This window comes from Juglans regia, chromosome 13 (genome assembly GCF_001411555.2).
Source record: "Juglans regia cultivar Chandler chromosome 13, Walnut 2.0, whole genome shotgun sequence".
NCBI classification, from domain to species: domain Eukaryota; kingdom Viridiplantae; phylum Streptophyta; class Magnoliopsida; order Fagales; family Juglandaceae; genus Juglans; species Juglans regia.
In genome coordinates, this window is record NC_049913.1 from 10,025,332 (window position 1) to 10,043,977 (window position 18,646).

At 36.3% G+C, this 18,646-nt stretch overlaps 4 protein-coding genes across 6 annotated transcripts; 1 reads left to right on the forward strand and 3 right to left on the reverse strand.

Annotated features, from left to right (window-relative positions):
- Positions 1-1,847: 1,847 nt before the first annotated feature.
- LOC109008154 lies at positions 1,848-3,960 on the reverse strand. 2 transcript variants are annotated; one of them, XM_018988154.2, is made up of 2 exons: positions 3,436-3,960; positions 1,848-2,959 (listed from the first exon to the last, which is right to left on the reverse strand). In XM_018988154.2, exons 1-2 carry the CDS (start codon positions 3,558-3,560, stop codon positions 2,101-2,103), a joined length of 984 nt encoding a protein of 327 aa, XP_018843699.1. In that variant the 5' UTR covers positions 3,561-3,960; the 3' UTR covers positions 1,848-2,100. The 2 variants fall into 2 exon arrangements, with proteins under 2 accessions (XP_018843699.1, XP_018843698.1); XM_018988153.2 differs by having other exon boundaries at positions 3,341-3,957.
- A 1,585-nt stretch (positions 3,961-5,545) lies between these two features.
- Positions 5,546-7,373, reverse strand: LOC109008153. The gene is made up of 2 exons (XM_018988152.2): positions 6,907-7,373; positions 5,546-6,609 (listed from the first exon to the last, which is right to left on the reverse strand). The coding sequence occupies exons 1-2, from the start codon at positions 7,224-7,226 to the stop codon at positions 5,727-5,729; spliced, it is 1,203 nt and encodes a 400-aa protein (XP_018843697.1). The 5' UTR covers positions 7,227-7,373; the 3' UTR covers positions 5,546-5,726.
- Positions 7,374-9,949: 2,576 nt separating this feature from the next.
- On the reverse strand, positions 9,950-11,125 carry LOC109008149. Its single transcript, XM_018988145.1, has one exon. The coding sequence runs from the start codon at positions 11,123-11,125 to the stop codon at positions 9,950-9,952; it is 1,176 nt and encodes a 391-aa protein (XP_018843690.1).
- A 3,285-nt stretch (positions 11,126-14,410) lies between these two features.
- Positions 14,411-18,337, forward strand: LOC109008152. Of its 2 annotated transcripts, none has more exons than XM_018988151.2 (8): positions 14,411-14,915; positions 15,372-15,452; positions 15,556-15,615; positions 16,975-17,018; positions 17,357-17,399; positions 17,491-17,562; positions 17,644-17,745; positions 17,867-18,337. In XM_018988151.2, the coding sequence occupies exons 1-8, from the start codon at positions 14,526-14,528 to the stop codon at positions 17,984-17,986; spliced, it is 912 nt and encodes a 303-aa protein (XP_018843696.1). In that variant the 5' UTR covers positions 14,411-14,525; the 3' UTR covers positions 17,987-18,337. The 2 variants fall into 2 exon arrangements, 1 of the variants encoding a protein (XP_018843696.1); XR_004798090.1 differs by having other exon boundaries at positions 14,434-14,915; positions 17,491-17,513; positions 17,867-17,887.
- The last annotated feature ends 309 nt before the right edge of the window (positions 18,338-18,646 follow it).

Below are 18,646 nucleotides of genomic sequence, written 5' to 3' on the forward strand. Positions count from 1 at the left end.
CAAAACTTTATTCAAATTTTAACTTTTATCTCTACCCGTATCATCTCATCTGCGAAAATAACATGTACCATAATATTGGGATATGATTGTGTACGTGACAATTCAAATGTTTATATAAATATTGTATTGTGTGATTGATTGTACTTGTTATTTTTATTTTTCTCTTATGGTTCTTAACAAACAATCATCCAACAAAGATTCTCACAAGAGTAATGTTAGGTAGGGGTGAGCAGCACTGCCTCGCCCCGCTTCCGCTCTGCCCCCGTTCAACGGGAATGAGCACCCGTCCGTTAGATGCGGGGGGCGGGTGGCGCCACCCGTATCTAACCCCCCAGGCGAGGGCGGGGGCGAGATAGGGGCAACCCCTGCCCCGCCCCGCCCCATATCACTTATATATATATATATATATATATAAGTGTTTATATAAAAAATAATAATCCAAGCATGAAACAACGTCGTTTCATGCCTAGTTTTTTTTTTAATACCCATAACGAAACGACACCGTTTCGTCAATGGCGAAACGACGTCGTTTCATGTTTTGTTTAGAATCCCCTTGCCCCCGGCGAGATCACCCTCCCACTCACTCACCCAGAATCTCTCTCTCTCTCTCTCTCTCTCTCTCTCTCTCTCTCTCTCTCTCTCTCTCTCTCTCTCTCTCTGTGTGTGTATATGCATATTGCCTCTTTTTTTAGCCCTATCAAAATCTAATTGATGTTTGTGATATGATTCCAGTAAGGGTATCTCAGCCTCGACTCTGCCCTACAAGAGAACTCTGCCGAGTTGGCTTAATATCTCTTTTTAAGATGTACCCATAAAAAACCTAAACTCTCTTATTTATAAGATGTGCGTAAAAGCATGCAAATTTTTTTTTTCATGTCTGAGGAATCGATGGGTTGTGGTTTAATTGCGGGTTTTAGGTTGAGGAGAACATTTGCAAGTTTGTGAAGAAGGGTCAGACGCCGTCCCAGATTGGTGTGATTCTGCGTGACTCTCATGGTATCGCTCAAGTCAAGTGCATCACTAGAAGCAAAATCTTGCATATTCTTAAGGCTCATGGAGTACAAATCCCCACCGCTTGCTCCTTTTCATCAACGACTTTATTTTTTTATTTTGGATACAATGCACATATATAACTATTCAATCTCTTATTCTCCTATCTTCGACTCTTCTATTTTCAGTTTTCAATTTTTGTTTTTGTCAAGGCATCTTCTAGACAGACAAATGCACGATGGCTTTGGGCCTTTGGCAATGTTGAGGATGCACGGTATCACAAATGCGCCGACTGAGCCATATATATATATATATATATATATCTCTCTCTCTCTCTCCATGGCTCCAACCCTCTGACTCCAACTTCGGCAACTCCAATCGGAGTCAAACTCTGACTCCCAGAGTGGGAGTCCAAAATTAACTCCGACTCCAGTGATCGGAGGTGGGCTTTCCGAATTATTTTCACAATTCACCCAACTTTAAAAATTGCGCCACCATAATATAATAAATAAAGTTCCATTACAATATCTTAGCCACCTACACAAGCGTCGTCTCACTTCTATAGCAGTGCAGTGCTTGACCATTGACCATTTTTGTCGATAAAAGCCACTCAACCATTGAGTAAGAAGCATATTTTTCTATTATGTAATGTTTTCCATTCTTGGATTGCCAATGCTTGCTTGAGATATAAATGAATTTCGATTCTTTCAGGCAACGAGGATGCTTTTTTGTCCTTTAGAGATGTCCTGAGGCTTGCTCAGACCCATTTTTGCGAGTTGATGTATGAAAATTTATTGATCTTCTTCTTTTTTAAAAAACAAATGCTGCATAACCTATCAAACTAACACAATTTGTTGCTCATATTAGCCTGATTTTCCCATCTCTTCTTGTTTTGAAATATCTCAATGCATATCTAAAGCAAAGAGATGAACAAAACAGAGGTGTTGAAAGCAAATAAAAGTGATCAAAATCTAGCTCAGTTCAACTGCTTCAAGTTTTCCACACACAAAATGAATACAAACTTCAACCAGTAAAGTATACACAAATATAAACAAACCAGGTATCAAACAGCAGACTTTTACAGTGTTTAAAAACAAACTAATGTGACTTTCATTCCCATTTGGTCCGAGTCTGATTAATGTGCTTGAAATCATAGGTCAATACCAGTCTTCCATCCATTCTTTTCACAACAAACCTCTCAACCAGAACATAAAAACCAAACTTGATCCATTCCCCAGCTGACCCTCCAAATTCCTCTACTCTCTTCAGTGCCACTTGCCTCTCATTTCCCCCAACCCATCCAACCCTTATCTGCTCCCACTTCATTCTCTCAACCACTAACATGCTCAAACCAATACTGACTTCTGCTCCTCCATTGCCAAAGCTCTTGAACCACATCACCCCATCAACCACATTCAGATCCACAACTTCCATCCCAGCAATCAAGACCTCTTCTCTCTGAACAACAGCATCCACAACCACAGCATTGCTTTGGCTCTCACTCTTTTCACATGAAAATACTTGTTCCCATTTTTGCTCCAGGGTTATCTCGTAGTACATCGATCTGGTCATTTGATCTTTCGGTGATCCTTCCCTTATAAACATGAAAGGAGAATACCACCTTCCCACAACCACGTTTTGAGAACTCTTATACGATAGCGGGAAGCTGAAATCCGGGAGGCGAGCACGGAGGGCAGTGTCTAGGCCCGGTGCTTCACCTAAACTGAAATTTCGGGGAGTTGAGGTACGCACATGCCACCCTCTTCTTGCGAGGAACCGGGGAAGGAATCCATCTGGAGCTATGGGTTTGGCAACAAAACCAGACCTTCCACATGAAGTTTCGTTGGGATGAATCTCGAATTGCTGGTGCATCTCGTTGGGATCCAAAGGTTTTGGCGGTACATCCTTAATATAGTTGAAGCAGCAACAGGTTCCCTTGTCATCTTCCTTGGAATTTGCATATGCTTCCCTACAAGACCATTTTGAACGGTACATGAGTCGAATTATTCATAAGCAATTCAGGATCAACTTACACGATAAACTTAACTTTGAGTTTGATCCGTTAAGTAGATTAATCGAAACTTGAATTAAAATTACATGATATACCTTAGCTAGATATATAGCTAGATAGTGAATTAATTAAATCTTTAAGTTCGTAGGGGATAAATTGTGATAAAAGGATAGAATTAGTCCAACCCATGATAGAATAAAAAGCCACCATGCAAAGAGGGAAGAGAGGAAGAGACAAAAACCTGCTAAGATGGAGAAATAAAACAATGAAGTGATTTCTGTCTGATTATATATCTTGGCAATTGAAAATTAATTACAATATGCATACAAACATATATACCCTTTATGCCTCCCGCGTGACTTTATGGCATAGTACCGATTGGAAGACAGTGGCTGATTAAGAACCGGAATCAAGGCAGTGTAAAAGGTCTCAACCTGCTGGTTCTGGCCGCTTCCCGTTGAATAGTGGAGCGTGAGTTTCTTGTTCTGAGGGAAAGGCAGGTCCGTGATCGTATGACTCTTGCACAATCCGAAACAACAAGTAGGCTCGGCTTCTTCATCTTGGATGACCAGAACACCGGAGTTTGGGCCTTCAGGGGGTGGCAGGAAGAGGGAAGAAGGATCCTTTTGGTAGTCCGAAAGAAACCTCGTCACATACATGATGATGTCGTCTTCTCAGTATATCTTTGCCTCTGCAACTCTCTACTTTCTTTGTATTTGTGGTTAATGATTTATACACAGTTTTCGTGTATTTTAGATTAAGTAAAGAACATGAAGATCAATTCCATCCGCGTGCATACAATTCTATGGGCAATGTCGCAATTAATTATTATTGATAATGTGGAGACTCTGGAATTTCAGAAGAGTCCGGAGTTGAACGGCGAATGATTCTGAGCAAGTTACGGAGAAATTGACTTTTAGGGCGGCTTCCTGTCTAGTGTCTATGGACCCCCACAGCCCACCGACGCGTTCTTCTTACGTGACTTCTGCCCCTAAGGTATTGAATGGAAATCTAGTACCGGACCCATATAAGTAATTAACTTTTTTGAACCGATTGTAACCAAAAATTATACTAGAGCAGTCGACAACCTCCCGAACTCGAGCAATAGACAAAAAAATCTCTGTATCGTGACAACGTTGGGACACTATGTTGTGATCTGATTGTGTATACGACAGTTCGAAGATTACATAAATCTTATATTGTGTGTGATTGATTATATATATATATATATATATATATATTTTTTTTTTTTATGGTTCTTAACAAACAATCATTTAATAAAGATTCTCATAAGTGTAATATTAAATATAAATTTTAAATATATAAATCTTATACAAGGCTTTTTATAAAAAATTAGATCTTACTGATAAAAAATAATTTTTTGATTTTTTTAAAAGATGAAATCCACATTTTTACAAAAATTTGTATGAGACTTGTATAAATAATTTCTCTTCACATACTTTCGCTTGTAAAGTTATCAAAAGATACTTTGAAAATCACTCAAATGGCTAGAATTAGGCCTCGGCTAGAAATTATGTCTCTTTTAATTATATAGATGAGATGAAAAATTTGTAAATAATAATAAGATAATTACTTATTTATCAAATTTTAAGAAATGAGAGAACAAGTTCAATAAAAAAATTATAAAACTAAAAGAGAGTTAGAATATAATTTTTATTTTGAGATCTAAAAAAGTTGAATTATCTTTTATATTTTATTTAAAAGTTTAGGAAAGCTGTAACAATTAAGTAATGATTAGATGAAAATTTTAAAAATTTAAAAATTTAAAATTGAAAAATATTTGTGTTAGTATTTAGATACTAAGATGATATGAGATAATTTGAAAGGTTTGCGAAATCAAACTAAGCGTTTTAGTTATACAAAATGTATTACCTCTAGTAATTCTATATAAAGAATGAAAAATGCTTTTTATCAGCCGCTATTCACCACCTTCACATCTCACACCTTATGAAAAACATTCATACACCCTATAAAAAACAACCTCATACCTCATGAAAAATTTCACGTTATGTGTGAGGTGTGTAAAGTTAACAGTTGCTGATTTATAACAAAATTCATGAATAATATTTAGTCTACACTCTCTGTTAAGGGGGAGAAATAATAAAAAAAAAAAAAAAAAATTAGTCTCGTTTGTTTTTGTAGATGATATGAGTTGAAATTAAAATTAGAAATTGAATAAAATATTGTTAGAATCTATATTTTTAGTGTTATTTTTGTTTTAAGAATTGAAAAAGTTAAATTATTTATTTTATTTTATATAAAAATTTAAAAAAGATGTAATAATTAAATAAGATAAGATGAAATGAATCGAGAGTAATTGTCAAAACAAGCGAGTAATTGAGAGGGTGTCCTCCATTCGTCCTGTATCGTTCTCGTCTCCCTCCAAAGTCAACTACCAGTGCTAATGCTAATTGTTGATCCTCGAAAGGGGAACTTGATTATTAGATGTTAATGCAAGTTATATTTTTCTCAAACAAGCAATTGCATCAAAGAGAAGAGGGGGGAGGAAAAGTAGAAGCAAAATGGGTACAGAACTGTGACAAAAAATAGAACCATCTTCAAGCTCTTTACATCATGTTCACAATTCTGAAGAAGGATAATAAAGAAACAAACAGAATCTTTCCTTTAACAACCAACACAAATCACAAATTTAAGCGTACGGGAGTGAAGTAGGCCTGCCTTTTGAATATTCCAAAAGCAGTTCTCATTCCCATTTGCTCCTGATCTGATGAGTGTGCTTGAAATCATAGGTTAGTACCAAGCTTCCATCCAGTCGTTTCAACACAAAACTCTCCACCAAAACATAACAACCAAATCTCTTCCACCCACCTGTTCCCCCAAACCCCTCTAATCTCTCTATTCTCATTTGCTTTCCATATGTTTCCCCAATCCACCCTACCCTTTCCTGCTCCCACTTCATTCTCTCAATCACTGCTAGACCCAACGCCACACTGGCTTCTTCTCCCACATTGCTACAACTCCTGAACCACAAAAACCCATTAGCCACATTTCTCTCATCAATCACAGCTTCCCTCCCGGCGACTCTAACCACTTCTATCTTAACAAGAGCATCCACAGCCACAGAGTTGCCTTGAGTTTGACTATTGTTATTCTCACTAGCAAATATCTGTTCCCATTTCTGCTGGAGCGTTATCTCATAATATATCAAATTACTCATTTCGTCCTTCAATGATTTCGGTGTTCCTTCCTTGAGAAACATGAAGGGACAGTACCATTTTCCCACAACCACAGGATTGGAGCTCGTATTCGATAATGACAAGTTGAATTCTGGTAAGCGGGCACGGAGGGTAGTGTCCAGGCCTCGAGCTTCTCCTAACTCGAATTCAGGGGAGGCCTCGGCACAAACTTTCCACCCTTTTACTCCCAAAAAGAATGGAGGAAATCCATCTGGAGCTAAAGATTTAGCAACAAAACCACGCCAATTATTAACGATTCCTCCTTTACGACAGATCATAAATTGTTGATTCAAGTTAGTGGGATCCAAAGGTCGTGGTGTTACATCGCAGACGTATCCGCCGAAACAGCAGGTGGGCATTTCCTCCTCCTCAGAATTTGTGTATGCTTCCCTGCAATTTCAAACATGTCACCAATAATATTATTGCCTTGAGGTACTGACCAATGTTCATCAATTCATTATTCATGTTAATGAATGCTGGACCTAGAATCTCAAGGTTATCCATGGTAAGCTCAGATCTATTTTCACAAATCCTAAAAGGCCAATCCATATAAAGTTTTGGCTTAAAGATGGCATCTTGCATAACAAGCCAGCTTGAAATTTAAGGGGTTGCAGAGATCATAGCTGCATCAGTCTTGGGCAATGGGCAGTAAGTTTATAGGACTGTGGTTTGAGATAAAGAGCATACCCTCTATTCTTCCCGTAGGGTTGAATGGCGTAGTAGCGATTGGAAGACAGAGGCTGATCAAGGACTGGAATGAAGACAACTTTCTGGAAATGAAAGTCTCTCTCGAATCCGATGCCAGTTGTGTATCGATGCTCTAGACTCTTGTTCTGAGGAAAAGGAAGGTCCTTGATGTAACCAGTCTTGCACAGTCCGAAACAACGTGTAGGCTCGGCTTCTTCATCAAGGATGACCAAAATCCCAGAGCTGGGACCCTCTGGTGGAGGCAGCGAGAGAGCGTCTGGAGACTTCATGTACATCGAAAGAGGCCTTGTCACGTACATGTTTTCCACTTTTCCTCTCCAGAGAATCGACCACAACCTTTAGCTCTAGGAATATCTGTGCCAGTTGCGTCTTTGCTTCACTTCGTGTATGCATAATCTGAGAAAATAATGGAGGATACAGATGTTCCAGGCTTTGAAAGGTTAATGTTGGAATTTGGAGGTTTTGTCATTACTCATTTGTGGTGGCCCCCCTTTGGCCAATCTGCTGTTGTTTAATATTTGACCAACTTTTTCATACCACTTGTCATTTGTCCTGCCCCACCATATTCTTATCCAAATTGTAATTTCAAAGCTGTTTTCTTGGGACCGTTTGATGCTCAGAATGAATTGACATTAAACTCAATTCGTCTAATTTTAAATTGATTATAACATTCAAGTATTTAATTTTTAAAATTTTAAATTTTTTTTAATTTAAAATTTTTTTACATATAAGATCCATTCTATTTTTTAACTTAATACTTCTTTATATATGAGACTCATAACTTTTTTTCAACTTTTTATAAATACATATAAATTTATTTTAACATTTAAACATATCTAACACTGGTCCGGTCCAATACCAGTTCTATTTTTTTCAAAACTAGTCAAAATCGATCTGGTTCCGATTTTCTTTTTTCTAATGTCGGATCGAACCAAACTGGACTGATTCAAATATATATATTTCTTAATTTTTTACATTGTATAAATTTTTCTTTATATGATTTATTATATTATATATAATATTAAATTCTAAATTACTATATAAATAACTATATTATTATATACTATAATATATATATTATATAATATACCAGGAAAATTGGAAAAATTGGATCAAAATTGGTAAAATTGAAAGTATCGATTTAGAGATATAACCGATGCAGTGTTGATTCTTCAAATCTCAAAATCAATATATACCAATTCAATTTAAAAATATGCCCAAATATATACAGGCTTCAAATAGATAATTTTTATATAATTAAATTATAAAAATAGGTCCCATTAAAAATAATAGGTTTTTTTTTTTACACTTTTTGAAGTGTAAATGGGATTCACTTTTTAATAAAGGGGTCACGTGGGACTGATCTATTTTTTGTACAAATCATTTATCTACTCTCAATACTTAAACTGTATCAATTATATTCGTAATATTTTTTTAATGAAGAACTGCACGTATAAAGAATATATAAAAATAAATTTATAAATTAACATAATTTCATATGATCTGTTAAATTTATTTTACGATAAAAATAAGTTTACAATATGAATCGCTAAAATATTTCTCCTCTTAATATTATCTCGAGAGAAAGGCACATATTCAACGTGAATGATTCAAATACTTATTAACAATTGATGAACCAAAATCACCAGCATTTATAATTTTATACTCCACAACTTAACACCAATAGGAAATAATCAGAAAAAGGAAAAAAAGTAAGAACACGTAATTATGTTTGTATTTATGTTTGATTAATGAGATTTTAAGCGGCAAAAGGACCTAAATTGAAATGAATAATAATAATATATAAGTCTTAAATGTATAAATTTCACACGTCTTTTATAAAAAGTTGATTACACCATAAAAAGCTATTAAAAACTCAATTTTTCTTTTCTTAGTAATTAAGGAAGTGATTTTAAATTTATTAAGATATTTTTTTTATTTTTTAAAAATATTTAAATATATATAAAAAAAATCAATAATAACAACTGATAATCAATTTGAACTGATTATTTTGAACGATAGAGTACTCTAAACTTTTGGGGCTTAATTCCTAAGAGCTGGACAAAGCTAAATTTGGTTTGACTGCTTCATGAGCCCATAGAAGAAAGTTCAGATTACTAGAAGATAAGGAAAGAATAACCCATCAAATAGGGAGGGCTAACTCAATCCCCTCGGCTTAATTATTGATCATTCCGACTGCTTACTTCAATTTCAAGTGTCGGGTAAATATTATAAATTACGTCAATTTATAATTTTTTTTTTAGAATAAAATGTTTTCTTTGTAATAAATGTTATAATTAGTTTCCAAATTACTTAATTTAGTCGAGTAAATGTCAAAGTCATAAAAGACCATGGATACAAAAATCAATGTCTCTAGTTGTGTACTGTTCGCTCTACATTAATTTATAGCGCTCCATGTTTGTAGCATTCGTGATTGGCTTATTCAATGGAGTGTTTATGTCGAGTATATCCTCCTTTATTCGCGACATGCTATGGTGTATCAACCAAAAGGCATGACGACACACCCCCAACCAAGGGAGTAGTTATGCGTCGAGTATAATTTCCAACATGCTATGGTGTCTCGGGGTGGGTAGGAGCGCATCGAGTCCTGATTGTGTCCATCACACAAGACTTTATTAGAACGGACTAATATCCAACAATTTAGTTAATATGCTCACATGATCAAACTAACATCGGGCAATCAGATTAGGTGACAATGCTCGATCAAGTTGGAAACTTCTAATGGTACAACCTTCTTATTTGTGTGTTGTACAATACACTGAGTAAATTTGTTTCAGCTTCTAATCTCTAACATATATTAAATTAACATAAACTATTTAAGATAGTTTAAGAATATATATATATATATATATAATATATGTAACAATTTTTTTTTTTTTCCTGGACAAGTTTCCAGCACAATAGCATCCAATCTAAAATTGGGAAGACATTAAAAAAAGGAAGAATTTTTGAGATTTGGTCTGCACAAAAACGACACTTTGCTGTCATGGTAGTTCATTCATCAGCTTTTAAACATGAGATCTTCGTCCTTCCTTGCACTTCCCCAGCTTTGATGATGCTTGAAAATCCAGCGCCATCCTTTCATACTTTTCCTGCCTTTTCTGACCCCTTTCTCATTCACTGTAATCCTACAGGAACCCCCATTACAGAAACTCCCTTCCCCCGTCAAATTCCCAAGAGAACCTCCACATTCATGTGCCACATAACTACTCCCTCTCGTACTGCCAAAAGCTGAGTCTGGATTTGTTAATCCAGCCATTTTTGCTGCAGGAAACTCTGGCTTCGATTCTGATGAGTAATCAAGCTTCAAGTCGATAAAGCTTGAATCGTCCATGCCATTGAAATCACTCTCTTTGAGTGAGAAAATACGTCTGTTAGCCCCATTAAAACCAGCATCAGGCTCTAGAATTCCACCCTTCTTCACAGACTTAAGATCAGTACCTTTTTCAGACTCCAAGTGACTATCTTTCTTTTCTCCATCAAACCCACTTTTTCTTGGCTCTGCTTCACTGAAACCACTTCTTCTCCCAGAATCTAAAGGCAGACCCCCATTGACGCCAGAACTCCTGGCAGCAGAAATAGAACTCCTAGCAGCTGATACAACCAAGTTTTCACCATCCTCTGACCCAAACCACCCTCCACCCCTGAAACTACAGAGGGATCTGGACCTTGACACACCCATATAATCAACCAACCACAAGTCACTTTTCTCGTCACAGCCACCAGCAACACTCGATCTCTCGCAGTTCTTCTCTTTTTTCTTCCTAAACAGCCTCCCAATTCTCCAAAACCCAGTACTTCTTTTGATCTCAACACAGCTACTGCTGCTCCTCTTGAGCACCACGACTTCCTCAGCCCTCTCTTGGGCTTTGGGCTTAGAATGCGATCGTGGAATTTCGTTCCTTTCATTCTCTATCAGGAATGAGACTCGACCGACACTCCCTACCTCGACAGTGCATGAATTCCGATTGGAAGAGATCTCGGAGCAAGAGCAAGAAGAGAGGCGCTGCTCTCCACAGTCGGAGCAGACCAGCTTGATCAGACGGTCCTTGAGACAATAAGCGCAAATGCCAGCCGAGGAGGATGAAGATGGGTGCTTCTTGCAAGGAGCATCCGATGAAGAATAATACTCAACGTCGTTGCTGAACGCTTCTACAGCTTTGCCTCTATCTTTCATTGCTCCCGATTCCTGTAAATGCAGCTTCTCGATCTTGAAATGAACAAACAACAAAGTAGCGTGAGGAAAATCTTCTTGGGTTCCAGAAAGATGATCAAATACTAGCTTAAAAAATGGTGAGGACTATAAATGAGAGGAAACAAAATGTGGTGTTTTTGGATGTCAAGGATCATGGTGCTATGACATAAGGAGGAGTGATAGGAACAGAGGCGTCAACTTTACGTTTTCTCTCCAGAAAACAGTGCTAGGAGGGGGAAAAAGAAAAAAGAAGTGACGCAAGAAAGCACTAGCTCCTAAAGGGCATTATTGTGTAGGGAAGTGAATGCAACAGAAAATGGAGTAAATCAGTGAACAAAGCTCCTTTATCCCTCATAAATTCCAGCACTGCATGCATTTGTACCATCAATGCCACCAATACCATCCCCTTGCTAAACTCCCACCGAAAATTGACACAAAATTTATAAAAGAAGAAGTCCCACCACAAATCCCACAAGTCCTTAGATAGTCTGATCTGTGAATCCATCAATCTGTCATATGTTGAATGACTTTTTGTCAAAATTTTCCACGATTGTCTTCTTTTCTTTGTCTCTTCCTTTTAACCTTCATGTCTAGCAAAATGACATCAATTCCCTTCTGAATCCTTTATCATAAGAGGCAAAGAAAGCAAAAAATAAAAATAAAATTGTCTCTAGCTCTTATCACTCCCCAATGGCAATGTCTCGGATTTTCTTGGATCAATGCCATGTGAAAGTAACCCATCAAACTAGCCTGAAGCAAAGCACACACATTAAGCTGTACAGCTCCTTTTACGCTGTATCATCATTCAGCGAGACACAATCTGATAATCTGTCACTTTCCCAAAGATGTTGAGCACGTGTCCCACCGACCAATATATTTTTCTGACCCCACAGACTACCCTTTTTCCATGGCCTTTAGGCGGAAGATGGACGGACGGTTGTGATTTGAGGAAAAGCATGGAGAATCATGCTGGTGTGAGTCTCCGTAGAAGTAGAAGACTACCCCCTAAGGTCTGAGAGTAGAGGATGATAGAGGAAATGTGTCCCGTTGTGCCAAAGCAGATGGGGGCTTTGACGTGCTGTGGTGCACTGGTAAACTTCCTCTATATATAGAGTTATCTTCTCTCTGTCATGACTTTTCTTTCAATATATACGAAAAATCGTGGGACCTTTCTTCCTGACTTTCTGCTCACTTCTATCTCAATCACCCAATGTTAAACATGCCATTAAAGGGCGTATGCCATTTTTTCTTGATTTGCTAGCTGATATTTCTGTTTGTTTCTACTGATAAATGGGTCTTTTATTGGTATTATTGATTGAAGTTCTTAACTTTTTTTGTTAAGCTTGTGTTTGATAGGCAGGTGATCAGATTTTTGAGATTTAACCTCGTATCAAAATGACAGGTTAGATATTAATATGTCCAAGTTAAGTTGGGAGAAGATCATGTACAAGGAAAATGTCGGGGTTTAGTTCGTTTGGATAGATTGGGTTTTCCTTATATTCCAACTTGATGTAAAGTTTTATTTCATTCTTTGTAATCATAGTTGTTCCTCCGCCTTAGTGAGGGATTTATAATAAGAGGTTTAGATCTCGTCTTTTATTAAAAAATAAAAATAAAAATGTCCAAGTTAAGTTGGGGCTTGCCGATAACATTCTAGACATGAATGCATGATAAGATATGTAGACGATTGAGCTGAATAATCAAGAGTTACTAATAACAGCTCATTTGATAAATCTGGCAAAAACATATAGCATTATTTTAGATATAAATCAAACTTTGTAGGTGGTCAGGATTCTCACGCAATTAGATTGGACAATCTATGTACGTGGAAAATGGCATGCCACACACACTTTTGAGTTCTGACCCAAAAAAGAAAAGAAAAATGCTAGAAAAGAAATGGGTACAGGCAGACACATGATCATCATCTATCATCTGCCTCAAGACATGATGGCTGAGACGCACGCAACACGCATGCAAGATCCCCTTGCATCATTTTGGAGGGGAGGGAAGGAGAGGAACCAATTCAATTGTAACCATTTGTTTACTGAATTCAAAAATGGTTATAATTATGATGTTCCTTTTGGTCTGTCTGTCTTCACTAATAATTTTGTTGCCTTGTCAGTAATTGTAAAGTTTTGTAAACGTTTGGAGATCATAAGTTTGCATTCAAGTGCATGAGACATTGAATTTAAACCATCTAATTATAATATATATATATATACACAGAAAAGTTATTTACAACCGTGAATTGTGTAATCGCTGTATAATCATTTTGAAAAAAATGAATAAAACATAAGATCTACATGAAAAAAAATTAATTTTTTAATAGTAGAACTCATTTTTTTTCAAAGCGATTTCGTGGCGCTTCACATTTATATGTAGAATTACTCATATATATATATATATATATATATATATATAAAAGACAGATTGTAGTGCTTTCTTTTGAATTTTATCCATGATTAACTATGAACTGCTTGCACATTTTTAAACATGTTTTGTTGTCTGACATGCACTTTCCTGGGACCCTTTTGCAGTCAAATATGTGGCAACAATATTAATCCTTCCCCATACATTGCCCTCAACTCTCAACCTATCAACAACATCATAAAAACCAAAACAACACCATCTGAATCTATCCACAAAAACATTAAAAAGAAACTCTTCAAACTAAATACACACATCTATTAGGTTTAGGGTTTATGCAGTCTCTTCTTTATTTTAATTCTTTTTAAAAATCCACATGACAAATCAAGATCGACGTATCTCCAAGTTGTATAATTTGAACAAACAATAATAATACTAATAATTAATGCTACAATCATAAATAAATTTCATTAAAATAAAATTACAAATTGACGTAAGTTTGTGTGAAATGTTAGATATACCTTATAATAAAAATAATTTGATATTATGATGTATCACATCAAACGACGTTAGTTTGTGAGTTTATTTTTATGAAAATATTTCTCATAATTCATATGTACTTAAGGTGTGTAAATTCCGCATAAGACATTTTTCATAAAATAGTAAGATCCACATAAAAAAAAAAAATTAAAATCTGCATTTATACACTCTAAATTTATGTAAAAAATTATATTAAAAATTTATATTCTAATAATATTTTATCTAATTTTTAATTTTAATTTCAACTCATTTTATCAATGTCACTATTCCAATCTACGTAATATCTCTAGAATAGTTAGGGCTGTATTATCCCGAGTTGTCTATTGGGCCTAAAGCTCATCCAAAGCTCTATCTAAAATCCTCTCATGCCTACAAATTTATTTCTCAGTGCCCAGAATCTAGAGAGAAGGGAAGGGGGGGAAAAACAAGAAAAAATACGGACATTTTCTCAAGACTTACCAGTCTTTCCTTCTCCATGATTCCCTTCAAGCTTCTGCTTCATCAATCCTCTTCATCGTTCTCTTTTCCCCCCAATACACCTCTCTATCTCTATCCCACTCCACCTCAGTTTCCTAATCCAGCCCTCCCTCCGCTACTCCACAAACCCACACTTTCCCTCCGACCCAATCCCTTCTCTTTATCAATCCGTCTCTGCAACCCCGATTTTAGATTGTTTAAGGTTTCTAAAGCTGAGGCACCACTGGTTACTGGAAACGAAGGAGGCTACACCAAAGGTTCACCGCAAGTCGAAGACTTGTCTCCGGATGGCGCGGTCTATCGGAAAACGCTGGCATTGGTGGAGTGCTCTATGTTCGCCGCGCTCACAGGCTTAGTGTACTTCTTGAGCAATTCCCTCGCAATTGAGGTTTGTCGGTATAAATTGCAGAACGGTATTTGGCAATGACTCAATTTAGTTAAAGAAGCGAAATTCTCGTTTTATTCCCATTATTAAAGCTGTAGTCTTTGTCTCTGTGGTGCTTAAAGGAAAGTAGGGGGATTGATATGGAATTTCTCAGCTTTGTTTGTCTTATTTGTTAAGTAGTTCGCACATTAGCAGAAACTTATACTTCTTCCAATCCTAAATTGCTCTGTGTAGATGTTCCATGGCTATTGAGTTTAAGATTGGGGTTCTTTCTGGCTTCGTTGGTTTGCCTTTTGCTTAGAAATCGGTTATAAATAGGTCCTGTCTCTTTCTTGGCTGCATATGTATGGGCTGTACAAATTACACTCATTTATAGCAATGTGCTGATGGTTTGAGCATGTGCTTTTTACTATTTATTCTGCCGTTTATCTTTTCTGAAAAGGATATGTTTTTCGGCAGAATTACTTTGGCTGTGTCTTCTCGTTGCCAATAGTAATCTCCTCGATGAGATGGGGCATTGCTGCTGGAAGGAAAACTATGGTTTGTGACCATTTAGTCCCACCATATTAAGATATAAGTATTTTTTTTTTGGTAGACCGTTGAATCATCAGGTTAATCAAGGAAATGATCTTTTTATTTATAGGTGGCAACGGCCATGCTCTTACTAGTCTTGTCTGGTCCAGTCAAAGCTTTAACCTATCTGGTGAGCTCCCTTTTAAATTCATATGCCTTATGCCTAACAGACTATCATGTTTATGTGTTTGCCTTCTCGACATAGTTTGTTTTCCTTTTTTCTCTCTCTCTCTTTTTTTTTTTTTTTCCCTTCCTTTGAAGTTTTGTAATAGAAACAAGCCATTTTTTTTTATAAGTAAAAATATATTAATAACAATAGGCGTAACCAAGTACACTGAGTGTATACAAGAGAGAACACATAGCACATAATAGAGAGCCCCTAAATGAACATCACCCAAAGAGGGAGTAATTAGAAACCTATCCAATATACACCAAGCCCTATTGAAACAAAACACGCATTCCCAAAGCAAAGCAAATCACTGTAACTACCCCAACCCTTTGTCTCCCACACAATTAATACTCCACCCGAATTATCCTATGAGGACCGAGGAAGGCTTTATGCGTTCCCTCTAGTCCTCCCTCGACTTATAGTACCTCCTTTGTGTCGTAGTTGATTGTCCAAGGAAGACGCTTTAACTCTGCTCTTCTTAAATCTTGATTTTGTTTCAAGCGAGTGACCTGCCTCAATTGCAGTGAGTAGTGCTATGAATTGGTCATCAAATCCTCCACAAGTAATCCCCACACACTGCCGTATCTCATTAACTTTTGGCAAAACCCAATCCGATGATGATGCTAATGGAGGAAGAGATAACAAGGGGACAACATCTTCCCTAGATGCAGTTCCCAGCTGAACACCAGGTCCTAAATATTCATTCTCGCAAGGCACCAACGACAAACCCATATTCAAACCCCGTATCTCCTAAACAACTCCATTGGTTCTCTCCAATGGTAAGGTCATGGTCACCATTGGAGATTCTGGGTTGGCAGCAAGTCCCTTCACCTCTGGCGACCCTTTATGTGCAACTTCGACGGACCCTACATCTCCTTTAGACCTCAGTGTTACACCATTTTCCTTCAACTTCGATGTGAAAACAAGCTATTTCTACGGACCCTTTATTTGCAAGAGCTTAGAAACAAGCTATTTCTAAGCTCTTGCAAATATTTCTCTTGTACATCTATGACTTTCTTACAGCTTTCACTTTCCAGGAATTTGTATTTTGGGTCAAACTTCAATTACTATTACTGTGGATTTAATTTTCTTCTTGTAAATTTAGTTTAAGAAAAGTCAAAAGTAAAATTATTTATTATGCACTCCTTGCATCTTGTTAAACCACGATTTAATTTCTGTTATTATTTACTTTTATTTATGGATCTTCTTAGCTTCCATTCTCAGGGATAGATGGTGGGTTTTTTTCTGTTTTTGGGGTTGGGGGGTGGAAAGCAGGATAGCTTATAATCTACCTCCTCTTTGGATATTCCTCTTCTGCAGCTTAAGCATGGAATAGTTGGCTTGACAATGGGTGCTTTATGGAGGTATGTGATGCCTCAAGGTGTATCAGCATTGATGATTATTATTTATGCTTTGCAATTCTAATAATCTGTTTCATTTATTTTGGCCTCTTTGAGGGTCTGATTTGCTTGTGTTTTTCATAAGCTGTTGCCTTGCTTTTTCAAGTTTAGAATATAGACACACACATTCATTTTGATGTTAACCATCTGGATTTGGTGCCAAGTGACTTATATTAGTTTGCTTAGGGCAATTTTGAATGCCGAATTTGCTTTACTTATTCAAAAAGTGTGAATTTCTGATTTCTGAACAAGTCAACTCAGGCAGTAACAACTTGATGTTTTTGTTTTTGGTATTTTCTTAGGTTGGGAGCAAATTGGAGTCTTTCAATTGTCTTGTGCACAATTGTAGTGTTTGCTCAACTTTGCCTCAAATTCCTTACGTGCTTTAGACATCGCCTTACCTAGTTTCTATTGACAGTGATTATATTATATGCAGGTTCGAGCTGTTGGTGCTGTGGGGTATGTCTTAATATCTTCATTCTTGATAAGGGAAAACATATTTGCTTTGGTAATTGATTTTCCTATCATCTCTGTGCTGTTATTTGTATGGCTGCAATTCATTCACCGATATTCTTTTATTTGCTTGCAGATTACAATAAACATTCATGCTTCTCTAGCATTTATGTTCACTGCTTCGGGCCTTAGTACAATTCCCTCAATGAATTTTATATATGCCTTATTTGCAACCCTGGTATTCTTCCTTCTGCACATGCCTTTCCTCCCTGTGCTTTTTTTTGACATTCTCCCCTTTTTCCCCGTTAAATTGCTCACCATGTACCAAGGCTTACATATTTCCCTTTTTATTATATTAGGTTTTACTGAACAGTGGGTGCTTCATATTCTTGCTCCACATTTTGTATTCTGTGTTCCTCACTAGACTTGGGATGAAGGCTTCATTGAGATTGCCGAGGTGGATAGAAAGGGCTATATAAGGAATGACAGAGGGTCGTTTCTAATTCATGTACACCATATAGCAAATCTAGTAGGAAAAATCAATAGCTCCTTTCTTCTGTTGTGGGAGGGGATGTCGCTTGGGTTAGATCATTCATTATGTGTATCCAAGTCCGTTCTTTATACAAACTGTTAAAGCCATTTGTAGAGGTAATATCCGATACCTGAATTGGGATTACCTTTAAAGTCACTAATGTCATCAATACAAAATGCATGTGTATTTTTTTTTTTTTATATGCATCCGACTCCCTTATATGAACAAGGTTGAGAGAGAGATATTTGCTTTAAATTACTTTTATTTTTAGTAATGAGATTGGAGGAATTTTTATCAATATTTTGATTAATGTTTCGGAATAATCTATATATAATAAATTAAGGCATTGAAATGAAATATTTTGATACAGGTACCAATTCGGAATAATCTATATCTAATAAATAAATTATATATGTATAAATTATATTTCAAAATAACATCAATGTAAGTCTTAAAAAGTTAAAACACATATTCATAAAACTCAATAATATTTCTAAGTTCTCAATTCAACTATTTAAAAAAAATAATTATTCATCTTCATCACGAAAAAGGAAGTAGAGATTTGATTTTCAGTCTTCAAGAAAATGAGATTAAAAAAAGTTTAGAA